Source organism: Porites lutea, chromosome 12 (assembly GCF_958299795.1).
Source record: "Porites lutea chromosome 12, jaPorLute2.1, whole genome shotgun sequence".
Lineage (NCBI taxonomy): Eukaryota > Metazoa > Cnidaria > Anthozoa > Scleractinia > Poritidae > Porites > Porites lutea.
Genome location: NC_133212.1, coordinates 10,233,777 through 10,245,076, shown reverse-complemented (window position 1 = coordinate 10,245,076; position 11,300 = coordinate 10,233,777). Strand labels below are relative to the sequence as shown.

At 37.6% G+C, this 11,300-nt stretch overlaps 1 protein-coding gene across 1 annotated transcript; it reads left to right on the top strand.

Moving 5' to 3' along the window:
* Window positions 1-48: 48 nt before the first annotated feature.
* LOC140954011 (ATPase ASNA1 homolog) lies at window positions 49-11,043 on the top strand. The gene is made up of 9 exons (XM_073403399.1): window positions 49-195; window positions 3,174-3,321; window positions 3,975-4,032; window positions 5,170-5,260; window positions 5,336-5,486; window positions 7,187-7,294; window positions 8,107-8,251; window positions 8,874-8,932; window positions 10,362-11,043. The coding sequence occupies exons 1-9, from the start codon at window positions 68-70 to the stop codon at window positions 10,479-10,481; spliced, it is 1,008 nt and encodes a 335-aa protein (XP_073259500.1). The 5' UTR covers window positions 49-67; the 3' UTR covers window positions 10,482-11,043.
* Window positions 11,044-11,300: the final 257 nt, after the last annotated feature.

Sequence of the window (11,300 nt, the reverse complement as noted above, 5' to 3'; positions counted from 1 at the left end):
GTACGAGTGGATAGCGGACATTACAATTCGGTCCCATTCCTCCACAGAATGAATACTCACGTTCAACATGGCGACTGCTGATGTCGAAGACGATTTCGAAGCGCTCGAACCCACGGTTAAAAATATAATCGATCAGAAAACGCTGCGTTGGGTTTTTGTCGGCGGAAAAGGAGGTGTCGGCAAGACAACTTGTAGGTTAGTCATGAGGTTTTTTCAATGTGTTCCACAAAGAAAATATATTTAGCGCCACGATAATAAGCAGTAGTACAAATTTAAGTCAAATCATTAATACTATGCTTCAAAAATAAGCTTAAATTTTCCTTGTAAATTAAGCTTAATATGTGAGCTTATTGTCTGTATACAATTTTTGTTTGAATGAATAGGTGTCTTAAGTCAAAGTTTGTTACCAGATGTCGTCGGTTTTTCGGTGAGGATCTCAGTTTGTGAGAAAATAGCACAACTGAGAATATTAAAAAGGTGTAGTTAAAACAATTATTTCTTTACAAGCAGGAACGTGTTAGCTTCTTATCTGTTTATTTATTTATTTATTTATTTATTTGTATTTAATATTTTTACATTTTTAAAGATTTTTATATTCAATCTTTATTTGATTTAATTATTTAATTTAACGGCCTCTTTTTTTCATGGCCTCATTGGGAATAGCATTGGCCATGGGCCGGGGGAGCACAACATCTTTTATCGAAATGCCTGCATAATTAATAGGTGGGGCTGTGTGGTAATTTTCTTATTATAGGAAGTGTACTTATATCATGATCATAATTCCCTCATTCACGTCACAGCATGCAAAGAAAGTAATGCCTTATAGCCTGGGACTAGTGGATTTTGTTATTGGGTTCATGAATTTGGTTCTTAACTTGCAGGCCCAACGGGCAAGTGAAGTTTTTTCAGGAATTCAAATCACATAAGAGCTGTGTAATTAATCCTGCTCATCAAAACATTTTTGGGGCTAGTTGAAATGAATTTTTGGCTAGTACATGTTAGCTACAGCTTGCCCACTAAATATGGCAAGCTGTAAAACTGACGTTCTTTGCACCTTGTGTCTGCAATGTCAAGTTATACATCCATCCAAACTGTACAAGAAAATGAAGAAAAATCCAAGTGACCATAGAATAATGCCCCCGTCAGATCGAAACTTTCACATCTCTTGTAAGCAACCTCCCAGGCATTAAAATAATTATTAAAAGGCAGTCTTGTGCAAATTTCTGTTCTCGTAAGGCTAATATTAATACATATGGCCAAACTTAAATTTCTTCTTACATGCACAGAAGCAGCAGACAACGGTTTACAATGGAAATTTATAAAGAAATGTGGGATAAGGAAAATAATGGTGAAACAGCATGGTGTTCAGTATAGCTAGACAATTTGTTCAGTCTGAGACTGAAAGGTTGAATTCTTTAAATCTCATTTTTTGCAAACTTAAACTCCTATCTTCAAATTTTTGCACTTCCCAGAATGGAAATAAAAATTCCAAAAACTTACCTTTGTCTTCTTTGCAAATGGAGCACTGCTGCCTTGATTAACCTCTTTTCTTTGCTAATTAAGAGACCTTCTTTGGAAAACTCTCAGATGTTCATTTTAAAACTTCAAGTTGAGAGTTTTATCTTTCTTTTGTGAGTTTTTTGTCCTCTGAAAAAATGCATATTCTTCCTTCCTATGTTTTAAGAATTTGTTGTTAATTCTATTAGTAAAAGCGTGTCTACTACATGGTTGTAATCAAAGACCCTCTTTCCACAATATCTTGGCCAAAAATCATCCAAATTTTCTCCAAAACCTCTTATTCGAAAGCTTATTTCATATGTTTTTCATCGCCATTTCTCGTTTTGGCAATATTTTGGATCAGTGGCTTTTGTTTGACCTCCGCAAACAACTAAATATTTAACCACTTGAACGTTCCAAACATTATGAGCCCAGAATTCACTGTAAAACCAACGGCTTCTGACCATTGCGTGACAGCATGAATGTAAGTCGCACAAAGTTTGATGTGCGAGATTTCTGGCCATGATGTATGTCCTCAGTAGATTTGGTGATCAAAATGCCCTAATTTTGCATTTGAAATTGTGATTTCTGGTTTTGCAAAATAAATCAACTTTCATGTTTTTTTTTATGCTTGGTAATGAGACAGTTACAGCCTTTTCAACCATTTAAGATTAACAGAATTTTGGTTAGGGGAAGGGATGCTGAGGGTTTTTTTTTTTGCATCAAGATTTGCAGGGCTTAAAAAAATTCATGTCCAGTTGTCCGGGACATCTAGATTTGCTTGCGAGGCTTGCAAGTAACTTTTAAAGCTTCATTGCCCAATGGGCAAAGGTCCAGACAATTAAATAATCCTCTATTAATAATAATCATAAAGTAAGACAAGTAAGAAGTGGCCCTGGGCGAGTAAAATGCGAGTGCTGCTTACGCAAAGAACAAGCTTTAAATCAATTTTTTCCAAGCCCTAGACTGGCACATAATTTACCAAGGACCAAATCATGAAGGAAAAAAAACTAATTTTGTAAGAACAAGAGTGTCAATACTGCAACAGCATTGAGTGAAAGCTGGCACCTTTTTAGATCAAGCTTTCTTTGAAAAGAATTATTTGACATCACTGTTCTTTCAGACATACAGTATCAAGAAGATAGCTTTGTGTGCTGTTCAGTTTAACAAAGCAGTACCCTTTTCTTTTTTTTTTTTCAGTTGTAGTATTGCCCTTCAGCTAGCCCAAACAAGAGAAAGTGTACTAATAATAATAAAAAAAAGTGACTTATCCCGGGGAACTTTGCTATCTAAACAGTTCATGTATTAGAAAAAAGCATTACTTTAATGTTTATGAGTTCCTCAAGGAATAAATTCATGCTTTTGTAGCAAAACTCGGTAACGGATGTTCCTGTTGGTTTCCGTCCATCATGTTGGTGCTCATCCAGATGGACACCAGCATGGCATCTACATACAAATCTCTGTTGTGGTTCAATTTTATCCTTGGTTTAATTTTTATTTTCTGTTGTTTATAAGCATTGAGAGCAGCATTGAGTGAAAGCTGGCACCTTTTTAGATCAAGCTTTCTTTGAAAAGAATTATTTGACATCACTGTTCTTTCAGACATACAGTATCAAGGAGATAGCTTTGTGTGCTGTTCAGTTTAACAAAGCAGTACCCTTTTCTTTTTTTTTCAGTTGTAGTATTGCCCTTCAGCTAGCCCAAACAAGAGAAAGTGTACTAATAATTTCTACAGATCCTGCTCACAATATTTCAGATGCATTTGATCAAAAATTTAGCAACATTCCTACAAAAGTGAAAGGCTGTAACAACCTTTTTGCTATGGTGAGTGTGAGTAAACTGCTAAGTTTGTCTTCAAAATCTAAGATCATATCAGTATAAAAATTTGTTTCTTCATAGTAATAACCTTCTTTTTCTCATGGGATGATGGAGGTTAATTACATATAGTTTGAACCCACCCCTCCTTCCAACATACATACACACAGACACCACTCCTCTGGAGATTACAGCTTAGTTTCATATTTTCCTACTTACTTTCCTCCCTACCCCTCTGGTTTTCGAATAAGCCTCCACGAGGTGGGCATGTGAATATCTTTTGCATAACTACCTATATAAATACTAGACTCAAAGCTTCCATGTCACCGTCTAAAGGGGCCAAGATTTGATAGTTTGCTCATGATGGGTGATTCCTGATTACTTGCAAGAACTGGTCACAAGTTGAGGTGCAACTGTATTATCAATACAGGCCAACCCGAAACAAGGGTGAATATCACACTAAAATAATATTTATTATATTACAGTGTTTATTTTTAAATTTTCTTTAGTTAACAGGATTTCTCATTATTATTTCTCATCTTTTCATTATACTTAACCATGATAGTCCTCTTGGAAGCAGAGTACAATAAACAATTTTTTTGCTTTAAAAAAGCTTTAAAATTGTGAATGTTAAATGAATTTTCATTTAAATACCATTGCAGGAAATAGACCCTAACATTGGATTTTCTCATCTTCCTGATGATGTTTTTGATGAACCAGGTACACTGTAAAATAATTAAATTAATGCCTTTTTACACAAAATCTCTGTTTCTTGACACTTGACAACAGCCGTGAAATTGCACCCGTTTTGGGAAACAAAATTACTGTAGATGTACTTTTTCAAGGGACAGTACATCATCAGGTACAGGTACATCATCACCCTTATTGTGAAAAAGATGGTCTTTGTGCTTCTAAATATTTTTGAATAGACCTGCTATCAGTCGGAAGGGCTTCATTTCCTTCGGTGGAAATCTTTTATAATAAATCCCAGTAAATAAGAAAAACCTTGGTACAGCTGTATAACAACAAGTGGCATTCTTTTACCCATTAGTTGTAAAAAGTATGGAGTAGCCTCATTTCAACTAACATCCGTTTACCAGTCTGTAGGTATAAAATGTACCTCATTATTTCCAGGTTCCACAACACAATATTGTTGGTTTTCACATGGTGTCCCTATAATTCAAACTACAAAACTATCTAAGTGTTCTACTGAGATTTTACATTCATGTAAAATGCATGAGAGCAGCTGAAAACTAATTTTCAAACAAATTTTTGCTTCAAAGTCATTCTTGGTTTTGTGATAGAGTACGCCTGATGATCTAAGCTTTCATGTGACATGACATTTACATGATGGCTGAGAGGGCTGTCATGTGTGTTAAAAAGTGACTTATCCCGGGGAACTTTGCTATCTAAACAGTTCATGTATTAGAAAGAAGCATTACTTTAATGTTTATGAGTTCCTCAAGGAATAAATTCATGCTTTTGTAGCAAAACTCGGTAACGGATGTTCCTGTTGGTTTCCGCCATCATGTTGGTGCTCATCCAGATGGACACCAGCATGGCATCTACATACAAATCTCTATAAATTTGGGTAATAAATTATATTTCTTTGGATATCTCTTACATGTATACAAAATGTTCCTCTGACCTGATTCTTGGCGAGGGTCTTTGCAAATTTACCTGCTTTTATTTCCTAGATTCTGGAATAGTAAAGTGCTCATACATTTAACAGATATGTTTGTACTCTTATTTTTCATCGACAGTTATTGAGCAATGCTGTATCCTTATTATTTTTATCATCACCACTATCAATATGTAACAAGTAAACTATTATACTGTATTATTACGTTCCTGTAGATGTTATGTCCATGGGTAAGAACATGGTGAAAGAGCTTCTTGGGGCATTTCCAGGAATTGATGAGGCTATGAGTTTTGCAGAAGTCATGAGGTAGTGTATAGACTATTATGAGTAGACCCAAGATGGAACTGTTCTTGATATAATCAATTGGCTTTTTCTCACCAGGTTGGTTAACACAATGGATTTCAGTGTTGTTGTGTTTGATACAGCCCCTACTGGTCACACCCTTAGATTGCTGGCCTTTCCATCTATTATTGAGAAGTCTCTTGGAAAGATTATGTCTCTTAAGAACAGTATAGCACCATTCATATCACAGGTATATGGCTCAAATACAAATATGTGTATCGCAGAAGCTCGGGCGAGAATGACCGGTTAAATATTAGGGTTGGGAGGGCGGAGAGAAGAAAATGAAATTGTGCAAATGGTGAGAGCGCGGGTCTCACCACCGGCTCAAAAATTGGAAGCTGAGACATTATTGATCTCGCTTTGGTTATCACGGGCACAGTGTACGTGGCTCAACAAGACCTGGCCGATTGCATAACATTTAGTTTTAACAAATGTTACGAGTTATCTAAACACAGAATTTCCAAAGCGTCGTCTTCCGTAGATGGATGCAGAAATCGCTACGCTTGGTCCAAACCGCCTAATATGTAACTTGTTGGCCGTCTCTCAAAAAGAGGAGGCAAATGACTAAGGCTAGCGCCTGCTTCACAAAACACTACACAACAAAAAAGGAATCACCATTCCACTCTGTATTAAACGGAACAGCTCCGCATCAAAATTTCCATCCGCTAGGAAAATTTGTCCTATTTAAAAATTTATTTGATGCGTAGAAGATCAGTTTCTGGTCTTGGACAATTAATGAATGGGACTCCTTTATTTTTCTTTCTTTACTTATTTGACTGATCCACGATTAATTTTTATCGATTTAAAGTGAATTACGTAATATTTTTTGTCTAATTATTTATTTTTATTAGTATTTACCTTAAAAACTGCGTTATGCCCTCTCGTAGTTCTCGTATATGCGTGCAGGATCGAGTGAAAACTGTCGGGATCTGTGAAAAATATACAAATTATTACATGCATAATAGCATTACATTTGTAACAATGTTTTTGAAGGCCTGAAACGAAGACTCTTCCATTTCTTGGCTAATCTTGCCACAAAACTATCGATTTTTTATTTTTGTGAGTGTTGGTCTGGATCTGAGTAAATGGGTGGCTTTAACGTTATTTAGGGATCACATACAATTAGTTCCCAGGCCATGTGACTTTTTTTTCATACGCTGCTATCGTTTGGTAATGATATTCAGCGTTCCGTAATGTAGGAAAGATGGCCGGTTGTGTATTCCTTGTTTGTAGAGTGCGCCCCACCGAACCTTCAGGTATTCTAGTTGGCAGGTTATCTTTTTCAATTCTTACTACGTACCAAAGAAGCAAAAGGAGTAGGCGTGTTAAACAGAAAAGTATCCGAGTTGACGCGTAGCTTGTAATGCGCCACACTCGGCGATAATATTTTTGCCTATTCACAGAGGTCTTATTTGTACGTACTTGTCTGAGCAATCGGGCGAGTAAGGCTCTTCTCCATGTCGAGCTCTCATGTTTGATTTCCCATTATTTAAGGCAAACAAAGCTCCGCAGTAGCTGGTTTTCAGCTGTTTCTCAGCAGAAACTTAAACTTTTAATAACAGTTCGCCCGGGCAGGGGTGATTTTGCAGAATGCCGAACGCCGATTAGTGATTAGGGTTAGGAAACTGAGCGAATCAAGTTTCAGGTCCATTTTCCCAGTACAGTGACCCTAATAGGACCCTCTCACTTTCCTAACCTTGATCACGAAACTTTAGTGTCATTCGGCCATTCGGCGTTCTGCAAAATACCCCCTGCCGCAATTCGCCTCTTAGTAAACAGAAACCATCAAGAACGTGTATTGTACAATACTCCTTTTTCTTTTTTTCTTTTCTTTAATTTTTTTCTTTTGCTTATCATCATCATCATTATTACTTACTTATTTTTTTCTAGTTTGGGTCATTGCTAGGCATTCATGACATGAACGCAGATCAAATGACCAAGAAACTAGAGGATACATTACCTGTCATACAGCAAGTCAGTGAACAATTCAAAAATCCAGTATGTGTTATTTTGATTCTTCTTTTCTTTAACCAAATGTGAACTTCTCAACTTGGCTTGAATAGAAGGAAAACAGGATAAAATGTCCCACTGATCTTAAGTTAGAGGTAATTGATTCCCACTGATAAAACACTACTTTTACAGTCATCCCAAGTTAGGCGTACCCCCCAAGATTCCATCAATGAATTTATTATTCGAAGGTTGAATCCGTTGGTAGTTGTGGATTTCAGACCCATCTGTTTAGTCTTGCATGCGTAATCAGCCGTTTTCAGAATTTGATGTAAATGTCTTCGATGCAATTTTAACCATTCAAAGTTTTCAAACTGACCAAATACAGATAAGTTCTCGTAAAATATTTACTGCTCATTACGCATGCAGCAATGCCGACTTCAGTTTCACACTAGTTACGGGAACGACTAACGGATTCATTTGTCAAATAATCAATTCATTAAGGGAATCTTGGGGCCTCCGAATGGGCGAGGAGAGCCGAGCGGCCTTCTTCCCTTCTTCCCCCATCCCTTTCTGAGCACGCTTTCTCGCCTTATGGCCGTATCCCTTACGAGAGAGGGTTTGCTCGCTGACTATTCTCACGATCACCTTTACTATAGAACAATAATTAAGTTCCGTAGATATATTTAATCCCTTTGCTACACAAAGAGAAGTAAAAGAGTCTCTCTAAAGGGAGAAGTGTGTTTAAAAATACTCTCTGAGGTGAAGTGAATTATTTTTTCATCTTCAATGACAACAGTCTTTTTCCAGTGATATCTGTATATATTTTATGTGTTAACCATATACGTACTTGTTTTTTGTAGGATCACACAACATTTGTCTGCGTGTGTATAGCAGAATTTTTGTCTCTTTACGAAACAGAGAGACTAGTGCAAGAACTCACCAAGTCAGAAATCGACACGCATAACATAATAGTAAATCAGCTTGTTTTTCCTGACAAAGACACTGGTATGACGACCCTTAATCTTATCTTAATTGTTATTAGGGAATTATAGTTCTCCCCGTCTTTTCAAATCCCAGCGTTAACTCTGGCGTTATAATGGTTGTCACTTTCGAATCTGTTGGTCAAATTCTTGGACAACACGTATAGCTGTCAAGAAGAATTGTCTTTTTGATATTTTAAGTGCTTAATGAGGTTGTTGCAACTTTTGAGCCAGCCTGTGACTGAATAACTCAATATGTGCATTTTAGCAAACTTGAACCGTGATGTCATCAAAAGAGACACCCTGAAAAGGCCAGGATCAGATTTTATCCGCCAAAACAAGTTCTTGCTATTTCTTGGAATGACGTGAAAATTTGTTTCCCCTCAATAAAGAAAAGGAAACGGAAAGGTTTAGAAAGTCAGCCTCGAAACTCACTCATGCAACTTGTGCTACAGGGATCTTTAATTTTGGGATTTCTGAGGAGTTGCCGAAACATTAAATGAAAGCGAACCGTAGGGTTTTAAATCGGTTACCCAGTACCCTGGGTCAGTCTAAAGGTCCAACTTAACGTATTTAAGCGATGAAGTAAACTTACATACGTCCACAGTTGGGGAAAAACCCATGGTTTAAATTTGCTTTTTTTATAGGTGCGGCGTGTACTTTATGTGAAGCACGAGCGAGAGTTCAGAACAAATATCTTGAACAGGTAACAAACACATTACAGTCGTAGCCTGCTTGGCAGGCGTTAAAAGGGGGAGGGGAAATTTGGGAGCGCGAGAGCGCGTTGGGTGCGCGAGGGAGAAAGGAAAGGAATGCCTGCAAGGACGCCATAGAGTACTAAAGTAATGACGTCATAAAAATGAAATTTCTGAAATTATGGGATTTGTCAGGATATTCTGAAAGGACAATGTTCAAGAGGCCTACTTGCCAAAAATGAGCATTTCGGGGCAAATTGTCTCCGAGATCGTAGCCCAGTTATACTCAGAAAACTCCATACAAACCCTTCTAAATTTTTTTGGGGGTCGACCCAAAAAAAATTTAGAAGGGTTTGTATGGAGTTTTGCAAGCATAACTGGGCTACGATCTCAGAGACAATTTGCCCCCAAATGCTCATTTTTGGCAAGTAGGCCTCTTGGACATTGTTCTTTCAGAGCATCCTGACAAATCCCATAATTTCGGAAATTTCATTTTTATGACGTCACACTTTAGTACTCTATTGTTTTCTCCATTTTTCAAGCTCAGATTAAAAATAGTGATTGGTCAGAATTAATTAAATGTCAATCTTCGACTTAATACCTTTTTCTGATTGGTTGAAATCAACATCACGCCATTTGAGTTACTAAACGTATGTCGTTAGTGAAGCGTGATGAGATTTCTCTATGGGAATTCATCGTTAGAAGACATCAGCTTAAAAGGAGAATAGAAAAAAGCAGTTTAAGAATCGTATGAAGGAAAAGGCGTTTTACCGACTGGTTCTGAAAAGTATCATCTCCCAACGGCAATGGACGACCGCATTTGAACTTTTTTAACATTAACTTTACTTTAGATTTCTTGTTTTAGGAAAACAAAAGAAAAGCAGTGCGAGAAATACGACGTGCATCGCGGCCAGACAAGTTTGACAGCTAGTCATTCACAGTTGCGTTATTTTTGTTATTCTTTTAATTAGTAGACGGGATGGCGAAAACAATGGTTTCCTTGCAGGCGTCCCTTCCTCCCTCCTCGCTCGCGCGTGGTCTCGCGCCCTAATTCCCTTCCCTTTCCCTTTCGAACGCCTGCCACGCAGGCTATTACAGTCGAAGCCTGTTCAGATTCTCTTCCCTTGTACCACCTGATATTCTCTTAACATATATAGTCAAACATTATCTACACTCGTTGCGGCCCGTTTAGATCTTCGTCCCTTAAACCAGTTGTGACTCTCTTAACACATTCAAACATTATCCAAACGCGTTACCGTTTAGATCCTGGTCCCTTACACCACTTGTTACTCTCTTAACACATTCAAACATTATCCAAACGCGTTACCGTTCAGATCCTGGTCCCTTAAACCACTTGTTACTCTCTTAACACATTCACACTAAATCCACCCGCGCGTTTAGATCCTCGTCCCTATAATTATTGGTCGCTTTTATTTTCAGATTCAAGATTTGTATGAAGACTTCCATGTTATTCGCCTCCCACTATTAGCTCACGAAGTTCGTGGATATCACAAAATCGAACATTTCTCGAAACATCTAATCACGCCTTACGCAGTGTAAACATTTGAATATACATATGTGATCAACCGTGTCATCTTTCTTATGTTGTCTGTACTATGGTCCTCAAATCCTTAAAGGTTCGTTAACATTAATAAGGGATAAGGTTTCAGGGACATGTTCTACAGGAATATTACTTACTTAATACTTACTCAGTTAGGCCGGGAATCATCCCGAGTCGTCCTAATATAATCTTTGCACACGAACTGATCGAGCGTCAGATTTCTTATCTCTTTGGTATTGTCCAGTCCTGTGTCAGCCTTGATGGTGTCAATGTATGTAGTTCTTGGTCATGCTGGGGTTCCCAAAGCAGCACTTTTGAAGCAGTCTCTTCATTGTGACGAGCACAATGGCCAGCAAATCTTAATCTTCTCGCACGGATTGTTTCACTATCTATTGGGAGGCTCCGAATAGCTCTTGGTTGTTCATATGTTGTTGGCCATTTACAGCATTCTTAATTAAAGCCTCTGTAATATTTGTTATCTTACAGGCGAACACAGGATACTGGGCAAAAAAGTGCCAAGTGAAGTTTTTAACTAGTTGATTAAAGTTAAACTTCTTATGACATGTCAACCGTTAGGATTTGTTATAGAATTTCACAGGCATCAAGGACAATCTTGTGAACTGCTTGCAACATCCCTCCATGAAAACTCTTTTTTTTGCCACATAATGACGAAAATTCTTTTCATTCGCGCACCAAACGTGTTAGTGTCAGTTATTTTGGCGACAAAATCATGTTCGGTTTTCCAGTGTCATATAACAGCAACTGCTCCCAAGGACATGAATCCCCGTTTATGAAAGCAATAAAACACTGCCCTGGTA

Excerpts from the sequence above, each read along its gene's own strand:
- LOC140954011 (XM_073403399.1), top strand. The coding sequence starts at position 68 with ATGGCGACTGCTGATGTCGAAGACGATTTCGAAGCGCTCGAACCCACG. Across the intron at positions 5,261-5,335 it reads AGTTTTGCAGAAGTCATGAG|GTTGGTTAACACAATGGATT; the intron begins GTAGTGTATAGA and ends TTTTCTCACCAG. Across the intron at positions 7,295-8,106 it reads GTGAACAATTCAAAAATCCA|GATCACACAACATTTGTCTG; the intron begins GTATGTGTTATT and ends TGTTTTTTGTAG.